The sequence below is a fragment of the Myotis yumanensis genome, unplaced genomic scaffold, assembly GCF_028538775.1.
Source record: "Myotis yumanensis isolate MYYU_CA2020_CCGP unplaced genomic scaffold, mMyoYum1.0.hap1 SCAF_2, whole genome shotgun sequence".
NCBI classification, from domain to species: domain Eukaryota; kingdom Metazoa; phylum Chordata; class Mammalia; order Chiroptera; family Vespertilionidae; genus Myotis; species Myotis yumanensis.
In genome coordinates this window covers 13,140,200-13,159,317 of record NW_027223753.1, presented here as the reverse complement: position 1 = coordinate 13,159,317, position 19,118 = coordinate 13,140,200, and the positions used below count along the sequence as shown (strand labels likewise).

Here is a 19,118-nt window from a genome sequence, read left to right as displayed (position 1 = left end):
GCCGGTCACCCCGTTCCCTCATCGTGGTGTTAGAGACATTAAGACTTAGGGAACCAGCTCTGCTTTGTGTAACCAGCCTTTCCCAGATGTGTTTGTCTGCAGGACCCTCCCCCAGACATATTCCTGTCCAGAGTTACTGTGCCTGGGATAGACATTCGTCATGAGGAAAGGGGAGAGGGCACTGCAAAAGGAAGGGGCCTTCTTATTTCTAAGTCTGTTGCCCACAGGCCTTTGGTCAACCACGGGCTTGGCCCTGCCCGCCAACTTCCTCCGCCTCCAGGAAGCAGATGGGGAAAGCCCTGGGGGACCTGGGGAGCTGGCCTCCTTGGCTGCAGCTGCTGGGTTGCCGGTCCAGTCTGTTTTTTCCTGTTGCCGATGCCCACGGGAGCAGGCAGGAACGGAGCCACGAAGGCTTGGCTGCCTGGCTGCCTTGTGCAAGGCCCTGGGGCCGGAGCTGTGGCCCAGCTCGCCTCTGAGACCCTTGCCCACTCCCTGGGATGCTGGTCTGGGCAGTGGGCAGGTTTCTCTTCAGTGACCATGGGCTGTTTGTCTCCCCAGAGATGGCAGGAGGACGGCCCAGGTAGTATAGGGTTTCCAGGTCAGGCTTCCAGGCTCAGCTCTTCCAACTCTGTGACTATGGGCAGGTCACCTTTCTGAGCCTGCGTGTCTTCATTCGTAAACCCCATTCATGGACTAATTTAACAAATATTGTTGAGCATCCACTGTATGCCAGATGCCTTTAGGTACAGGGGAGACAGCGGTGAGCAAAGTGGACAAAGTCCCTGCCTTCGTGGAGCTGATGTTCTAGTAGGGAAGACAGATGATAAGCAGATAAACATGTAAATATAGGGTTGAATGTAGGTGGTGAGGTGCCATGAAGCAGGGTAAGGAAGTGACAGACAGCTACCTATCATAGATTCTGGACCTGGAATGTGATCAGGGTGGGCCACTGTAAAGGTGACATCTAGAGGAAGAGCAGAAACTAGAGGAAGAGAAGGGGTGAGCCTATGTGGGGGCCATGTCCCAGGCAGGGAATACAGCAAGTGCAAAGGCCCTGAGGTGGGAGGGGGCTTGTGTTTGAGATAAATGTGGCAGGTGGTGGGAGAGCACAGTGGGAGAGGAGGTTGGAGACGTGTGTGTAGGTGTATGCGTGTGTGTAGGCAGATCACACAGGACCTGGTTGGCCACAATAGGGGCTTTTCTTCTAATCCTTTGCTGAGTCAAAAGCAATGGAAAGGCCTAACCTAGTAGGTTCAGGAAGTAGTCATTGTCAAAAGTGGCATTTCATTTCAAGAAAATTTTGTGGAATATTTCTCCCATCCTCCCATAGGCCTGGCAGCGTGCTAGGGGCATCATGAAGCCTGTGGGCAATGACCCTGGTGGGCATGGGCAGGCCCAACCAGGTTGAAGGCCCACAGCAGGACCACCCGGGAGCCAGAGAACCTGAGAACCAGCCAGGCCTCCGGCAGGAGGCAGGCACGTGAACGCCGCAGGCACTGTTGGCACCAACAGTGTTTAGCGGATAATATTCAACCCCTGGGGATCTTCTTGCTGGGCAGCCCAGCCAGGAAGCTGTTCCCGCTTGGCCACCTCCACCGCCTCAGCGGCACCTGGCAAACGGGTGAGGCAGGGTCATTTCCCGGTGGCTTCCTGCACCAGGGGAGGCCCATTCTTAGGGTGTCTGCGGGGGCAGGAGAGTGCGTGGACTTCGAGGGTGGGGGCCAGGCGGGGACTGAGAGAATTGGGCTCTGGTGAGCAGCATGACAACAGCATGGCCAAGGGGCTCTGCTCTCTAAGTGAAAAGACCATTCAGAGCTCGTCCCTTTGATCCTCTGCCACCTGGCACACCGTGTCCCACGGCACCAAACTTCCAGCCTCTTGACTGTGCCGTGCACTGTCCCACCTCTGGGCCTTGGCATGTGCCCTTCCTTCTGCCTGGTGTACACTTCTTCCCTTTATCACCCTCCTTAGGTGAAATCATCGTTCAGACCCAGCCGAATTGTCACTCCCTCTGCGAAACATTCCCCAAACTTCCAACTGCCTCACTAAGTGGGGGACCCTCTCCTGGGCTCTCCCAGCCCCCATCCTTCCTTTTCAGAGCTCTCCGTGTGTCTGTCTACTTCAGCGGTTCTCAACCTGTGGGTCGCGACCCCTTTGGTGGTTGAACGACCCTTTCACAGGGGTCGCCTAAAACCATCCTACATATCAGATATTTACATGACGATTCATAACAGTAGCAACATTACAGTTATGAAGTAGCAACGAAAATAATCTTATGGTTGGGTCACAACATGAGGAACTGTATTTAAAGGACCAGAAGGTTGAGAACCATTGGTCTACTTCCCAGTTTTGTTCCCAGGGCCCAGCACATAGTAGATGCTCCATAAGTAAAGCTCAGAGTGACTTAAATTAAACCTGATTGGGCAGGTCTGGTTGATTATCCCTTTTTTTTTTACAGATGAGAAAGCTGAGGTCGCCCTGCTAGAAAGTGGCCGAGGCGGCCTGGAGTCAGGGTGTCTGAGCAGAGTCTGCCCTCTGCACCCCTGGCCGCATCTCTCTGGGCCTGGGGGATAAAGTGCTCTTGCTCGGCCATGGCAGGAGCAGACCTATTAGGGTGCACACCCCAGCCGCCTTAGAGGGACCTTCAAAGCAGAGACCATGTCAGGCCCACCTGGGAAAGCGCTAGACAGACTCAGTTTCTCGGCCGTGCTTCCCAAAGCAGCTCACCCCTCATTCCAAGTTTGTTCATTCGATCATTCAGTCTGTCTGTGTCCGCAGATACTAACTGAGCACCTAGTATGTGTTGTCTGTTCCAGAGATGCAGCAAAGATCAAAACACATGAAAATCACTGCCTTCCTGGTACTTTCTCTGCACGTTGACAGGGACGGGTGGCGTGGACGCCTAGCACATACCACAGGGGCTCGCTGCCCTTTGCTAAAAGGGAAGGGTGACAAGGAGCTTGTCGAAGGCCACATGGTGAGTTCGGGCAGAGCTGGGACAAGGAATCCCACACCCCAGCTTCTGGCTCCGGGGGTCTCTGTCAAAGGCCCTAATGGGCCCGCGGTGTTCCCCCAGGCCCTGGCTGGAATGCAGCCTTTCCGGGTCCTAGGCCTTGGCAGCGGTCAGAGCCTCCGAGCTAGCCAACGCCAGGAGCGAGGGCTCTGCGTTCAGACTGGATTCCTGTTGCCTTCGCTGTGTGGCCTTCACTTCTCCGAGCCTTGGGTTCTTATCTGTAAAATCTGTGAGCGCCAGTGTGTCTGCCTTAGGAGGCTGTGGATTTGCGTGAGCTATAAGCCTTGCACAGAACGTAGCACCTGCACCCACAAAGACCTTATCTCAGCAGGAGCACCTGAGCCTCAGCCCTTCTTATTTTGGGGATCACCATCCTTGCTGGCCAACTAGCTGGGGAGGTGCTGCCATCTTGGGAGCCTGAGTGTGGAGAGCTGGCAGGCCTCCCGAGTGGCACGGGCAGTGCAGGCATGCCAGCGGCGGCTGTGGCCACCTTCTTTCCCGCCCGGGCGCCCCTCTCAGCCTGCCAGGGGATTAAAGGCCTTTTGGCCTTTGTGTCTGGCTCTCCCGCCCCTGGCAGTTTGTACAACAAAGTGCTGCCCCAACAGATTCCTTCCTTTTTGCTGTTTGCTGTCCATGGACAGGGTACCATGGCCTGTGGGTGGGGCAGGGCACCTTGACCCTATCGCTGGGTCCTGGGTTGTAACAGAATAGAGAGAGCACCGTGGGGTTACCTGGGAGCCTGCATCAGAGAGAAGGGTGGGGGGACTTGACTGGGTTCAGTGTCCCAGAGAATTGGGGGCTGTGGGTCACGGCGTCTGCTGGTTCCTCTGCCAGGCACAGGGGAGGGGCCACTGAGGCAGAGTCTGTGCAGGCAGGAGGCAGGTGGGCAGGCAGGGGCCCGTTTGTCCCCACCCCCACACTGTCTGTGGATTTCGATGGGGTGAGCTCACTCCAGCCCAGATGCCTGGAGCCTTGCCCTGGGCAGCTGCAGCCACCCTAGAGACTGCAGTGCTTAGACCTTCTGCCCAGCTACGGGGGCGGTAGGGGGCTCAGCCTCAGGCCTGGGCCGTGGAGGGGAGGGTGGGCTGGCTGCCCAAGGCATGTGAAGAATGTCTCTGGAGAAGTCTGAAGTTGGAGTGCTCAGCGGTCGTTTTAGAGTTGGCCTCAGAGCAGGCAGACAACTTGAGCCTTGGAACTAAGCTTTGTTGTCACCCCCAGTCAGTGCCCTGCCTGTTCCGCCAGCCCAGGGCCTGGGCAGCTGAGCCAGACCCCTCCCTTCCTCCCACACCTGGAGGCTGACCCCAGGCCTGAGCCCACACCCTACACTCCCATGCCCCCCTCACCCCTCACCTCTACCCCGTACCCACTGTGTGCTACTACTTCTGATGTTCATTGAGCCCTCACTGTAGACAGGGACCATGCTGAGTGCCTCACAGACTTGAACCCCATTTACTCAGATGACCCCTTCTGGGCATCCGTTTCCTCACCTACAAAATGGAAATAACAGGACAAGCTTAGTCTCTCAGTTGAAATCCTGGAGGTCAGACGTGGTTTGGAATTCAGAAGTTTTCAAACCTGAGAAAGGTGACATAGAGCACACGCCAGCTGTGATGTGACATCAATAGAATCTGGGGCAACACCCCACAATAAAACACACCACTATTGCTGCAGCGAAATGTCAGACTGTTCACCTGAAGTGGAGTGAATAAGCTATTAATAGCTTCATGTCAGTTCAGGTCAGGGCTTGGTAGCAAATGAGCTTGTTATAAACTTACTAAAAAACACACAAACTCTTGGTTTTCAGAGCAAGCGCCTTGGATTTCCCTTATTGCAAATGAGGGATAGTGGCCCTGCAGTGCCAACCCTCCCGGCTGCTGAGGACGAACAGGGGGCCTGGGATGGAGAAAGCCCTCCATGCAGTCTGACCCTCCTTTTTTTTTCTTTTTCCTTATTGTTATTCTTTATTATATGACTATCTAATGAATGCTTAGATAATATAATGTATACTAAAGTTACATAGATAAAAGAAACACAGCCCTAGCCGGTTTGCCAAGTGGTTAGAGCGTTGGCCTGCGGACTGAAGGGTCCCAGGTTCGATTCTGGTCAGAGGCTCGGTCCCCAGTGGGGGGCGTGCAGCAGGCAGCCAGTCAGTGATTCCCTCTCATCATTGATGTTTCTATCTCTCTTCCTCTCCCTTCCTTTCTGAAATCAAAAAACAAACAAACAAAAAAGAAACACATTTTTACACAATATAGTTTTCTGAGAACCAGTTTGAGAGTGATAACATTTTCTCATAACCGTACAAATGGAACAGACCTAAGAGGTTACTGAAATTTTCAACCCGTTTTTGATTTTCCAACTGAGAACAGGGGAGAATGCTATGGATCAACTGTTCTTATTGTCATCGTTTCACTGTGCGCCATCATCTTACAGCTCTGATTTTAGCAGCTCTGGAAATTCTTATCTACACACATATCCATTGCAAGGCCCTCAGTCCTCATAAACTCCTTTTAAAACCTGTTTCCTATATCTGGATCTTTACCTCTCCTTGCACCCCAAACCTTCTCTAACTTTTGTACCCTTCTCTAATGGCTTGACCTTCACCTCCACACTCTTCCCAGCATCCTCGCCTCCCTCTGCATCGTCACTCAGGCCGGGAGAGGGCCCAGCCTCTGTCCCTTGCCCCCAAGGGCCTCTGTAGGACTTGGACCTGGAGTTCTGTGTGCACCCACATTGCTGGAGTCCATTCATTGTCTTTACTAGCTGAGTTTAGACAGAGACCCCAAAAAGCTAGTAACCTTTGAAGTCCTAGCAAAGGTCAGAACTGTGTACCACCCAGTTAATCTAGGAACCACCCAGTTAATTTAGGTAATAATAGTTGAAGCATCATCCCCACCTTAGTTCACTTAATTCCTTAGATACTTATGTAGATCCTTGTTGATTATTGTTGATCAGATACTCTGCCTATTCCTGGAAATCATCTATTGATGAGCTAATCAGATACTTTGTCTATTCCTGGAAATTGTCTGCTGATCTGTGTCATTGAAACCTCCTTACCCTAAGGGCTACTCCAGATCAATAAAAGATTGGAGCAGCCTGAGCATGGGTGGAAGTCCTTCGGGACTTGCCTGCCTGGTCCCCCAATATTGCAAAATTATCTTGTGTCTTTTTCTCTCATTTGTTGTGCGGCTCCTCTTTCAGATACCGAACCCTACTCCACGCAGAACGTGGAGGGAGTGTTACTCAAGACACCACATCCTCGCCAGGAGGCCTGGACACGCCCAGCCTCAGGGAGCAGGTGCTTCCCAGAGGTCCCCTGTCTATCTGTTACAGTTCCCACCCCAACCCCCCCCCCCCCCCCGCCGTGCTCATTGCGGGGGGTCACCCTACCCCCACCCCCATCCTAAACAGTTGTTCTCAGCTCACTAGAACAGTCCTCTGACCTTGGCCTGTATGAGTCAGCTGCCCCATTTCCCCCACAGGAACCTGCAGGGTCTGGAAAATCCTCCTCTGCCTGGCTCCTTCCTCTCTGGCCCATGTCTGCCTTCTGGACACCTCCTCTCTGGCCCACCGTCCTTCCCCCCCAGTGCATGCCTGAAGTACCGGGTTCCTCTGGGAGGAAGTCGCAGCCTGAGACGTGCCGGCAGACAGGAACCCTGGGTTCTATTTCTGCCTTTGACGTTGAAGTCTCGGAGGTCCCTCCTTGGGACCTTAGGCACCGTTGCATGGGCCCAGACCACTGCCAGCTTCCTGGGATCCACCCTGGGAGCAGGTTAGGTTGGGGATGGGGACCAGCTAGCCCTGGGCTTCCTGGCCTAGCCCAGCCCAGCCCAGCCCTAACTCCTTTCCTGATGAGCAGGGTGCTTGGGATCCTGGCTCTGATCTTGGGCAAGTTTCTTCAAGGGGGCCATTCACATCTGCTCAGCCACTTCAGGGGCCATTGTCAGGTCAAATGACATAGGCCTAGGAAATGCTCTGTAAACGGAAATGCTGTGTGGTTGAGAGGCTTTGCAGGAGTGACTCTCAGTGACCTCTCGGTGAGTTGGGCTCATTGCACAGCCCTGGTTACAGAGGCAGTGTGGTGCAGTGGTAAGAGCTTAGCCTTTGGTACCCACCAGGGTTCCGATTCCAGCTCTACCACCCAGGTTTTCAACCAGGTGACCTGACTCTGCTCCTTTCCCCCATCTTTACAGTGGGGCTGATTAACACCTATAACCAGAGTTAACACATAAAAGTCCTAAAGGAGTGCCTGGTGCATAGTAAGTGCCCAATAAATTAGCTCCTTTTATTCCCCAAGTAGACCCAGGACTTCTCAGGTCTGAATCCAGGTTCCCTTCCATGGCCAAGTCTCAAGCTTCCTCGGGCTCTTTCTGAAGCCTCTTCCCGGCCTAGCTCCTTCTCCCCTCCCAGATGTGAAATGCAGCTGCTGGAACCGTTTCATCTTCAGCTTTGCACAAGTGAAGTCTCTGCTTTTGCTGGCTTAGCCCTTGCTGCAGGCCCCGGTTGACCCCAGAGCCTTGGGTCCTGGAGAGAGGGCTGCAAGCAAGGGCAGTCGGGCATGTGGAGGGCCCATTCCCGGGTCCCTGGGGTAGGGGACTTCTGTCCAGGCCCAAAATGCTCTGATTCTCTCTCCTCTCTCACTGCAGATGTGTGTTCCTGACATTTTTTCCGAGATGAATCTCACTTTGCTATTTCCTGTCCGGTCCCAAGCCCCTCCCTGGGAGAAGCTCTGGACCTTGCTCACCAGAGTTCCCCTTTTCCAGACAGCGTTCTGGCGTCTAGGGGTGCCAGGAATCCCTGTGCTTCATGCAGCCCTCCTCGGCCTTGCTTGCATGGGAAGAAGGAGGGTGTGTCAAAGACACACACAGAGAGCCCTCGCCTGCCCCCCTAGCCCCCTCTGCCCAGTGTCAGTAGCCCCTGTACCAGGTCAGTCAGGGTGTGCTCAGGACCCACACCTCCATCCAGGGGAGGAGGGAGGACCCCTGGGATGGGGATGGTCCTGTGATTCTTAGCCGGTGAGTGTCCGAATCCCCTTGAGCATACAGAACTCTAACCCGCTGGCCGGAGGTGAGTGAGCCTGACTCAGTCGCTCTGAGAAACAGCCCAGGAATCCATGTCTCACTCCTGGATGCAAACCTCATGGCCCAGCCCAGAAGTTCACTGACCGCCCTTGTCCAGAGGGAGAGGGTACAGTGAGGAGAAGGAATAGGAGGGGTTTGCCCACGGATTGTGGGGCGAGGGGCCTTAGGCCATAGTAGAGGATGAAGTCAGCAGTGCAGGCCTTACACGGGTTTGATAGCACTGCAAACACAAGGATGCCCAAATGGCACTCGGCCCCGGCCTCCCACAGGCTCCCAGCCTAGGAAAGGAGATGCATACAGACTGTGGGGGGGTCTGTGCACCCTCCAAAGCTAGTCATCTCCAGGAAGCTTCTAGAATTAATAGATGATGACATTTTTGTTCATTCATTCATTCAAGTATTTATTGGATACAGGTACTGAGAAGTTAAAGATGAATTCATCACAGTCCCTGCCTTCAAGGTGCTTCTATTTCAGCAGAGGTACAGGCGATTACAGGGTGAGCCCCAGAGGGCCCAGGGCCCAGCCTGGGGGTGCAGGTGACAGGGAAAGGCAAGGAGTCAGGACAGGTCTTGCAGAGGTTTTCTTTTTAGTCATCTTTATTGAGTTATAAAACATATACTAAAACAAACCCATCATTTCAAGTGTACAGTTCAGTAATGAGGAGGATATGTATGTACCCAGGGAACCATCAGTCCAAAAGGCTCCCTCGTGCCTTTTCCTGGTCAGCCCCACCCACCCCTGGTCCCAGGCAACTACTGATCTTTCTGTCACTATAGATTAGACTTTTTCCCCGTAGAGTTTCATACAGTCTTTGGTGTCTGGCTGCTTTCATAGCACAATGTGTTGGAGGTTCATCCATGTTGCCGTGCATGTCCGCAATTTGTTCCTTTTTATTTCTGAGCAGTTAAAGGAGATGATGTTTAGCTGAATTTTGGAGGACAATTGAAGTTAGCCTGATAAACAAAGGGAGGAAGGCCGTTCAGACAGAAGGACCAGTGTGAGAAAAGACCAGAGTCTCCAGGACATGGACTGTGAAGTTGGGGGGTGGGGAAGGGGAGGGACAGGCTGTTTCCTCGATTTTTTTCTTCTTCCTAGGCCTCTCTCCTGCTGCCACACTTTGTCCAGCCAGTGACGGCTGGGTTTGGTTTTTACAAGCAAGACCATTTCCTTCTGGCCAGGCTGGGCTCCCCCGAGAGGGCCGAGGCCAGGGCAGGGCATGAGACGCTCCTGCCAGGCCATCGGGGCCTGGAAGTGCATTATGGGGTCACAGCAAATCCGTGCACACTTGTCAGGGGAGGGGGCTCTAAAGTCCCCTGGGGCTCTGCTGGGTTTGTTTTCCTCTGAGTGACTTGGTAATGCTCATTTGGAAAAATCTTGATCTTGTCTAAGGGAAAGAGGCAGTCACTCCCACACCCACCCCTGTGGCAGCAGGTGTGATGGCTGCTGGGGCCCTTCTGCTCGCCTGCAGGGTGCAGGGCCTCAGCAGCCCCTAGTGGAGCAGGTGCTGGGCTCAGCAGCAGCCTGAGGTCACGTGGAGTTGACACCATGCCTGACCTGCCCCCATTCAGCCCAGCTGCTGGATTCCACCCTCACCAGCCACTTCTCCAACGTGGCTGGAATGCGTTCCCTGTGGCCTGGAGATTTGGAGGCCAGACTGAGGCAGAAAGAAGTGGCCAAGTTGGCCTGGCTGGGAGTTGCCGTTGGAGGCAACAGCTCACCCTCAGTTTCTGCCTCTGTCCCCATCCACACTGACACTGGCCACTCTTCCACCAGCCTATGTTCCCATCTTGGCTGGTCCAGCCCACCCTTTACCTGCCTCTGTCCCCCTACCCACTAACCCATGTCGTGGATATCTCCAAAAGAAGAAGACTCATCACTTACCAAAGTGATTTTAATTTCATTGTCTGTGAATTTGAGGATTCATTCATACGTTGTGAATTTGCAGGGTTGGGCTCTGAGGCCTCAAGGGGCTAATGAAGTTTGGGGAAGCTGAGTCAAAAATAGTGATTCAGTCCCAACCTGACTCTTTTCGCCAAACCACATCCGACTTAACCCCTGGAGGGCTTTGGGGTAGAACTCTGGGTCCCTCTTGAAGGGAGGGGAGGGGTCCTGGGCTTGGCAGGAGCTGGAGAGTGTGACACAGTTGTCTGTGTGGTCTCCCACAGGTGACCCATGGACTGAGGGCATATGATGGCGTGTCTCTGCCTGAGGACGCGGAGACGGTCACGGCGGGCCGGGCTGGCTGGAGTGATTCAGACCTTTCTGATGACGAGGACTTGCTGGCTGACGAAGCCTCTGGAGGTGGGCAGAGGGTTCCGGTGGCCGGGAGTGGAGGGAGTGAGGGGCAGAATCAGGGTGTCCCCACTAGGCCTTAAAGAGGCCTCAGGAAGCTTGCCCAAGGTGGCTCCTCAAAAGATGGGCTAAGAGCTGTGTGTGTCCTGAACCCTGATCCCACTGACCCCAGGATTCTCCACTTACAACCTGTGTGACCCTGGGCTGCTGGCAGCTCCTCTGCTGCGCGGTCCCCTCCTAGGATGGATGGTCAGGACCGACGGGGAAAGTGGTGGAGGACAGTTCCCACCCTATTCCATCTCCTCCTGTCCTCACCTGGAGGCCAGTCCGGCCTGGTCCCTCTCCCCCAGCACCCTGGGCCCGCACCCTCTCTCCAGGCCAGCCCTCCCTCCTAGGCTGGAGCAGGAGGTAACAGTTGTGCTTGACCTTCCCCACTATGTGCCCAGAACGGTGCCTGACACCCAGTAGTTACTCACCAAATATTGTTGCTGAGTAAGTCTCTCTTTTGCTTACAGATGGCCTGGGCAGTGGAGACGTGGGCAGTGGGGACTTCCAGATGGGTAAGTTGCTGGGCCATCCTATAGGCCCCATCCTGTGCCTGGGAAAGCCCAGAGCAGGTCTTCCCAGCCACAGAGGCCCTATCTCTGGAACCCGCAGGGCCCTTGGTCCTGCCGTGAAGGTGGCCTTGTACCTCCTAAGTGACAGCTGTATGCAGGTCCCTGCAAGGTCATGCATGGCCAGGTTCTGGGCTTGCCTGTGCCAGGAAATACCCGGTTCTGTGATCAGGAGATCAGGCACATTCAGGGTGGTACGGCCACAGATAAGAAATGCCCGGTTCTGATAGGGACTGAAAGCCAGCTGCTCAGCATTCAAAGCAAAATCCTCACTTCCCAGGGCAGCTGAGCTGTGACGTTCTTCCTGAGTCCTCCTGGGGACTGCTGCAGAGCTGGGGACCCCAGGCAGGGTGGGCAGCCAGAGGGGCTCCATGGCATAGGGCTGGCCAACAGAGCTGATTGGGGGTGGGGTGGGGTGGGGGGACATGGGAGGGAACCCTGCCTTAGGGTAGGTCGTCTCTGGGAAGCCAAGGGTTCCCAGCTGGGGGAAGAGGGCTGGGCTTCACGGAGGGAAAGGAATCAGGAGCCTGTCAGCTGCCCACTCTGCCAGCACCCGAAGTGCCAGCCAGAGCAGGGGCTGGCCCAGCACTGGGATGGGGGCTGAGAGTCCCTGCTTCCTCCCACCTAGGATGCTGGGTAGAGAAGGGACTAGCTGGTCACAGGTCCCAGCAGCTCCATAGAGTCCCCACTGACCTCTGGGAGCCAGTGCTGGGCACTCTGTGGTCAGAGCCAAAGATGGGGCTCGGCTCAGCCTGACCACTGGACAGTCCCCCACCACCCAGTGCTGCCCACACTGGCAGGCCTGGGGCGAGTCTGGCCTGGGCATCTCCAGGGGTGAGGTCGACTCCCTTCAGCTGGCATCTCAAGAGCATCCAAATTCCAGAGGGTGGCATCCTACCTAAGCCAGTGCAAACAGGAGGGTTGGCCTGTGGGCAGAGTAGTCCTGACTGTGACCTCCCGGCACCTGGGACTCAGGGACTGCCTGAAGCTTTTCCATGTGGAGGCCTCTGTCGGGCTAAGGATGCCTGGGAGCTGGAGTGGGTGTCAAGTGGGCCCATGCACACAGCTCACATCCCAGAATGGCCTGTGCTGATGCGGCTCTGGGAGCTGCCTCTTGCCCAGCCAGGCCTGCAAGTGAAGGGCCTGGTCCGGTCCACCCTGTCCACTCGGGATATCTATAGCCCCTCCCATGGGGCTGCCCACTGCAGCAGTTTTGTCCACTCTGAGTTGTTTACCAGCCCATCTCCCCCATGAGAAGCAGCTGTGAGGGCAGGAGAGGCCAGGGGTGGGACAAGGGTTGGGATGGGCAGTAGCAGCTGGGGAGGGCCCGAGAGTAGGGCCCCTTCCTTGTGGGTATGGCTGATCCGTGGGAAGATGTAGGGCTTCAGATCTTCTAGGCTCAAGCCCTGGCACCGGCCCGCTGCCTTTGGGGCAGCTCCATGCAGCTGGGCTGAATCTTAGCCTGGAAGGCAGCAGGTGTGTCTGGTTCCCAGGGGCTCAGCATGTGTGCTTCAGCCCTGCCCTCTCTGTGCTGCTGAGCGAGGGCCATGCTGACTGTGTTGGGGCTGTCCCTGGCTGTGCCCCCTGTCTGGGCCCTGGGCCAACGCCAAACCCTGGAATGTAGCCCCAGAGATGGCACCTCCCCTCTCCTCTTCCCTCTGGCAGGGCTCTGCCCCCAGCCCTGTCTCCCCTCCCGTGTGCCCCTCCTTGACAGCCCCTGTCCACTTCCTCTCATCCAATTTCTTTCCGTCTTCTGACCTGTCTCTTTGTCTTTCCTGTCTCCGTGTCTCTCCTGCTCCCCTCCTCCCCTGCCTGGGCTGTCTCTTTCCTACCCTGTGCCTCATCCTTCTCTCTCTGTGTCTTTCTTCCTCGTCGGCTTGCCTCCTCTGCCCCCATGTTTCTCTGTCTTTGCCTTATTTCCTTCTGCCTTTTTCTCACCGCTCTCTCATTCCCCCCCCCCCCCCACTTTCTCCATGTCTCCGTCTGCATCTCTCTGTGTCTCTGTCTCCAAATCTCTGTTGTCCCCCCCGCCCCCTTCCCCACGTCCCCCGCCCCCGTCTGTTGTCTTCTTTCTCGCTTCACGTCTCTGTCTCTCCCTTTGGTCCTCTCCACCTGCCTTGCTGTCTGCCCCTCCTCGTCTCCCTCTCTGCTGCTCCACTCTGCAGGCCCTGGGCCACCCCTGGGCCGCCCTGCCCTGTCTGGCTTGATGGTCTCGGAGCCTGATGAGGCGTCTCCTCTCAGTAAGTGACTTGCCAGCCTGGTGGACTCGTTCTCTCTCTCCCTCCCCACCCTCTCTCCCAGCTCTCCCTTCTCACTCCTTTTCCTTCCTCTTCTCTTCCTCCCCAGCTTGTACTTTGTCACACTGGAGGCTCAGAGGCGCCTCCCTCCAGGGTCTGGGGGCCAGGCCAGCCCCTGCCCTGCCCCAGCCGGCCCGCCTTCTCCCCTGCCCTGCCCAGGATGCAGTTAGGCCCCATCTGGGCGCTCAGTCGGAACAAAGTGGGCTGGGCCTGGTGTTCTCCCCGTGGAGTACTGGTTGGGCAGGGATGGGTGTGGCAACCTCTGTGGGGGAAGACCCTAGAGTCTGGAGGCAACTTGTGTCCACCTGAGGACCTCTTAGGCTGATCCTGGGCCCACCTAAGGGACCCAGGGCTGGGGTTCAGGGGCCTAGGTGTGTGTGGGAGTTCTGATGAGCAGGGAGTGAGCATGGGGAGAAAGAGGGTAGACTGCATTCCACACCCCCACCTGGGTGCAAGGCAGCTCTGGGCCTCCTGTCCCTCCAGCCTCTGGCTCCGAGTGAGCTCTCCAGATGGGGTCAGAATGAGGACTAGGAGGGAGAGGGCTGGCCTGGGCAGGCACCCAACGAGCACTCCCAGCTCTGGCAGCATGACCGCCTCCCAGCACCCTCAGCTCTGGAGGCTGGTTCCTGAAACAGACAGACCTCACCTGCCCCAACCCTCAGGCACCGGCTGCAGAAACACATCCCAGGGTGGAAGAGGGAAGGGCTCGCCCTGACCTACCCTGGTTTGCAGAAAGCCGGGGGTGGGGTCAGGCTGGAGGGTCCATGCCCTTCCCAGGCCCTAGGAGAAAGGGGCTTTGTGGAGCGGTCACATTCCTGGGCAGAGGCCTGGCCTCCTCACCCTCGCCGTGCCGTGGGGCTGAGGCCAGGGGCCAGGGTGGGGGGACTCTCAATGGACCTCTGTGCCCGCTCACAAGGGGCCTCTGTGGCCAAGCTCGTGGCTTCCATACTCCGGCCCCCAGAGCCCCACCCGCCTGGCCCCCAGGAGTCCAGTCCGGCATGGTCCCTGTGGCTCCGAGCAGGCGGTGCTGCCCTCACAAGCACCCTCTCTTGGTGTAGAAGTTTAAGTTTACTCCTGCACCGGCCACCCCTGTCTGGGCTTGCTCAGCCTGAGCCTCAGAGGGACAGGGTCCTGGTTCTGGAGGCGTGTGCACGGATGGGCCTGACAGAGTGAAGAGGGAGGAGGACAGGCCTGTAGTTAGGATGCCACTTCCTCTGCCACCTACAGGCTGGTCTTCTGTCACCTCTCTGAGCCCACGTCTGCCTCAGGGACTTTGCAGCTGCTGTTCCCTCAGCCTGGAATGCTGTTCTCCCAGATAGCTCCCCTTGGCTCACTACCTTCCTTCAAGCAAGCCCTTTGAGGAAAGGCCTTCCCTGGCCCCCTGGGGAGAGTAGCGCCTACCTCCACATCTTCCATGCTCACTTGTTTCATTTCCTTTCTCCTCCCACTGGACAGTGATCTCTGTGGCCAGAGGACTTGTCATTTGCGGAGTTCACTGCTACATGCCCTGTGCCTAGAACACCACCTGGCCCTCAGTATAGATTTGTCAAAGCAATGCCTGCCCCCCTCAGATGGGAAGAAATAAAACCAAATCCATTCCTCCCATTCGTCGTAAAGACCAGAGGGAATAGTTACAGCTAACTTCATGTAGCTCCTACTGTGTGCTATACCCTGTTATAAGCACCTTACATTTGTTAACTTACTCTTCACAACTCTTACTCTGGGGTGGGTACTACTATTACTCTCATTTTATAGAGGAGGAAACGGAGGCTCCGTGGAGGTAACTTTCTCAAGGTCGCAGGGCTGTAAGTGGCAGTTTTGCTCCAGAGGCGGAGCTTTTAATCACTAAGCTACACTGCCTCTCATATAGGAATTGGTCACAATATTTTGCACCTACTGTGTGCCAAGCTCTGTGCTAAGCACTTTGTACATATTTAAAACTCATGTCAACTCAGCATTTATAATTTATACCAAGCATGTCAAACTCGCAATCTGCAGGCCACATGCCTCGTTTATTTGGCCTTTGTTCGCCTTTGAGTTTGACATGCTTGATTTATACCTTAATTCACGACATTGAGAATTAATGCATTAAAAAATCTTGTCCTTAATAGGTGCTCAAGAAATGATTGGTGTGTCTGTTTCCATACATATGTATGAGTCATTTGCAACTTATATTAACTTATATTTATAACTGCTATATGAATTCATTAACATTATGAGATGTAATGTGTATAAAATGTATAGTAGATACCAAGAAACGATAGGTGTATGTATCTGCTCACACCAATCTGATATGAATTGATTCAGCCATCACTTATTACGCACCTCCCATGTGCTAGATGCACACACTGGGGATACAGGAATGAATGAGACCTGCAGCCTCCGCGCGCCCCCCCCCCCCCCCCCCCCGCCTCAAATTCATAGTCTAGCAGTAGAGAGGGCAAGGTGACAACAGCTTCTGATTTTCTAGCCCGTTTTTTGTGCCAGGCATGGCATCTGAGCACATAGAGAGAAGGAGCATGTAAGCATATCATTTATTCCCTACTGCTGCCCAAGGTGTTAATGTAATTAATGTCCCCAATTGACTGAGGAAGCTCAGAGCGATGAGGTCTGAGATGTGGCTGACCTCAGAACCCATGATTTTTATGAAGATGCTCTACGATCCACATGTATTCAGGCAGGACTGTGCAAGGTGGGGTAGAAGGTGCTCTGATGGAGAAGCAGAGAGCCTGCGAGAGCCCCAAGGAGGGGTCTCTAACCAGCCAGGGTTGGAGGAGGTGATGGCTGAGCTGAGTCCTGAAGGATGAGGAGGAATTGGCCAGGGAAGAGTGGGGAAACATTTGGGTCACTAGTAATTTCTGTACTAGGCCAGCCTCTGGAAGCCACTTTTCTTCTTTAGCCTTCCTCTGAGCTGCCAGGGCTCTCCTCTTCTGCACCATCTCTTGATTTCTGGATCAGACCACTTTCCCTATTAGTTGAAGCCCCTCACTCAAGGGTGGGACCTCAGCTTTGACCCCTGGGCAGACCAGCCAGGGCCACTGTAGTATGTGGAGATAGGGGCCGTGCTGGGCAGAGCTGTAGGCACCCAGGTGTCAGCCTCAGCAAGAGGCCTCAGGTAACATCTCCCTATTTCCACCTACGGCCTAACTGCTGAGGCCACCACACAGTGACACACCTCTCCTCCCCTTTCTGCAGTTTATTTCCGAGCCCTGGTGAATTTCACTCGCTCCATCCACTACAGCTCTGAGCTGGAGGACGCAGGCTCCCAGGCTTTCCAAGAAGTATCCAAGGCTGTGGTAGACACGGTGAGGTGAAGGGGCTTTTGGGAGCTCGCCTGGTGTCGGTGGGCAGGACTGAGGGTGGGGTGAGGGCATCTGGAGGCTGACGGCGCTGTGTCCCTCCCCAGCTGGAGTCAGAGTACTTGAAGATTCCTGGAGACCAGATTGTCAGTGTGGTGTTCATCAAGTGAGAAGGGTGCCCTGGGGGCTGGTTGGGGGCTGGTGGGTAACCCGGAAGAAGCTGACAAAGATGGGGAGAAGCCTGGGTACTAGGAGGGGAGGCAGAAGAGGTGTAGTCAGGTGAATATTGGTGAAAACTCAGGAGTTAGTTGGGGGACACTTTGGACCTTAACATGCCCTGCCTGGGCTACAGGGTGTCAGGAGATCAGGTCTAACTATCAGACAGGGGACCAAGCGAGGAGCTGAGACCACAGGCACTTTCTCACCCTGCTCCCCCGCCCCATGCCTGTCCCTAGGGAGCTGGATGGCTGGGTCTTCGTGGAGTTGGACGTGGGCTCTGAAGGAAACACAGATGGGGCTCAGATTCAGGAGGTGCTGCACTCGGTCGTCTCCAGAGGCTCCATTGCCTCCTACACCACCTCTCCCCAGGGATTCCAGTTTCGACACCTGGGCACAGGTGAGCCCATCTTGGAGCCTGGGGTCACCTCCTCCAGTTTATCAGACTCATGTGGATCCCTTTTGAGTATCCCCACCATGGGCTATCTTAGCTTGGGCTTGCACACCACTAGGACAGGGAGCTCACCACCTGATGGGTCTGCCCCATCGATCCTTATGCAGTCTTGTCTTGGGTTGAGCATAAATTGTTTCCTCTAACTTGTACCTATTAGACCCAATTTCTGCTCTCCATCTACCTCTATACATTGACAATAGGTAATCTTTTCCTCATACAGCACTTTCAGATCCAAAACACTTTTGTGTTTAATAATAACCAACAATTATTTACCAAGCACTGAATACATGCTAGGCACTCTGTAATGCCCTTAATTTCCAGCCTCAATCTTCACAATAATTCCTGTGAAATAGATATTATACCTCCTGCTTTAGAGATGAGGGTATTGAGGCCCAGAAAGGAAAAAGGACTTGTCCAGATCCACATACACAGATAATGGAAAAGAAAGAGCTTAAACAAACCCTGTGTCTATGCCAGTCTTGCCAGAGTCTATGATAAGATGAGATGAGAAGCAGATGGGAAACTGAGGCTCACAGAGAATAGGAAACTGGCCTGAAGTCACACGGCTGTTAGATGCAAAGTCTGGGCCTTTGTCCTCTCGTTGGCGCAGGGTTCTTCTTGCTGCACCCCGTCTCCTATTTAGAGTCCCTGAGTCTTCTCTAGGCTAAACAGTTCCAGTTCATTCCTCATAGGCTACAGGTCTCAGCTGTCTATTTCAGTCCCCTCTCCTGGGAAGACTCCAACATGTCACCCCCTCTGACTCAGTGGAACTTAGAACTGAACAAACTCCCTGTCATGGGGTAGCCCAATCAGGAAAAATGCAGTGAAGCCATCACCTTCTCATTCTGCACATAAACCGTTAATTAATGTACCCGAAGGTCAGGTTTGCTCTGTTGGCATCCCCAGGCCCAGGTCTGAAGATTGCAGGGGGTCCAGCCTCTTCATTTTTCAATGAGTCTTCAGGGCTAGGGATGGTGGGATGGGCCTGGCCCAGCCCTGCAGCTCCCAGGTCCCAGGTCCCAGGGGGGATGGCTGCTGATCACCCCTTCCTTTCCAGCACAGACACCCCCGCCCCTCTTGGCCGCTGTGGCGGCCGCAGTGACACCAGGTGAGAGTGTAAGCCGGATCCAGGCCCAGCAGGGTAACTGAAGTTAATAGGTAGAGGGGAAGGAAGGATGAGGGCAAGATGGCTGGGCATAGCCCACAAGCCACCCCTTCTCCTCTTCCTCTTTATCCTCGCTGGGCCAGGTGTGGCCTGCATGTGTGTGGTGTGGTGGTTGCATGTGTGTGGCATGTTAACTGTGTGTGAGGCCTGTGCCACACATATATCTCATGTGTGCTGTGGATGTGTCCACCATGTGCTCTTGCTGAGTCTGCCCAAAACCACAGGGCACCAAAGCCCACGCCCAGCTTGGCAGTGCCTGAGCTGTCCTTGACGCCTCCCATCAACCTTCCGCCTGCCCCTCTGACTCCCTCCAACCCCACAGTGCCCCAGATCTCCAGAGTCTGCACGGAGACTGAGTTTGCCTGCCACAGCCACAATGAGTGTGTGGCCCTGGAGTATCGCTGTGACCGGAGGCCTGACTGCAGGGACATGTCTGATGAACTCAATTGTGGTGAGGGGCTGCCTGGGGGCACAGTGGCCTGCAGATGCCAGGGAAAGGTCAGGATATGCCTGGGCCTGCAAGTCAATCGGGATTGTGAGGGTTGGGTGCAGGCAGAGGGGTCTGAGGGAGGTGGGCAGGGACATGGAAAGGTGATACCAGGGTCAGGGCCAGGGCACTGTGTGTGTGGCAGGGAGGGCCTGGGGAGTGTGGGGGGCAAGGGGTGAGGAGTCACACGCCCTGCCAAC

At 55.2% G+C, this 19,118-nt stretch overlaps 1 protein-coding gene across 1 annotated transcript in view; it reads left to right on the top strand.

Annotated features, from left to right (window-relative positions):
* Positions 1–19,118, top strand: part of HSPG2 (heparan sulfate proteoglycan 2) — a 98,276-nt gene that overhangs the window by 23,340 nt on the left and 55,818 nt on the right. The window contains exons 2-8 of the mRNA XM_070404299.1: positions 10,260–10,395; positions 10,902–10,946; positions 16,493–16,602; positions 16,704–16,762; positions 17,052–17,212; positions 18,324–18,374; positions 18,754–18,882. Coding sequence (XP_070260400.1) covers positions 10,260–10,395; positions 10,902–10,946; positions 16,493–16,602; positions 16,704–16,762; positions 17,052–17,212; positions 18,324–18,374; positions 18,754–18,882 — 691 coding nt within the window. The remainder of the gene's footprint in view (positions 1–10,259; positions 10,396–10,901; positions 10,947–16,492; positions 16,603–16,703; positions 16,763–17,051; positions 17,213–18,323; positions 18,375–18,753; positions 18,883–19,118) is intronic.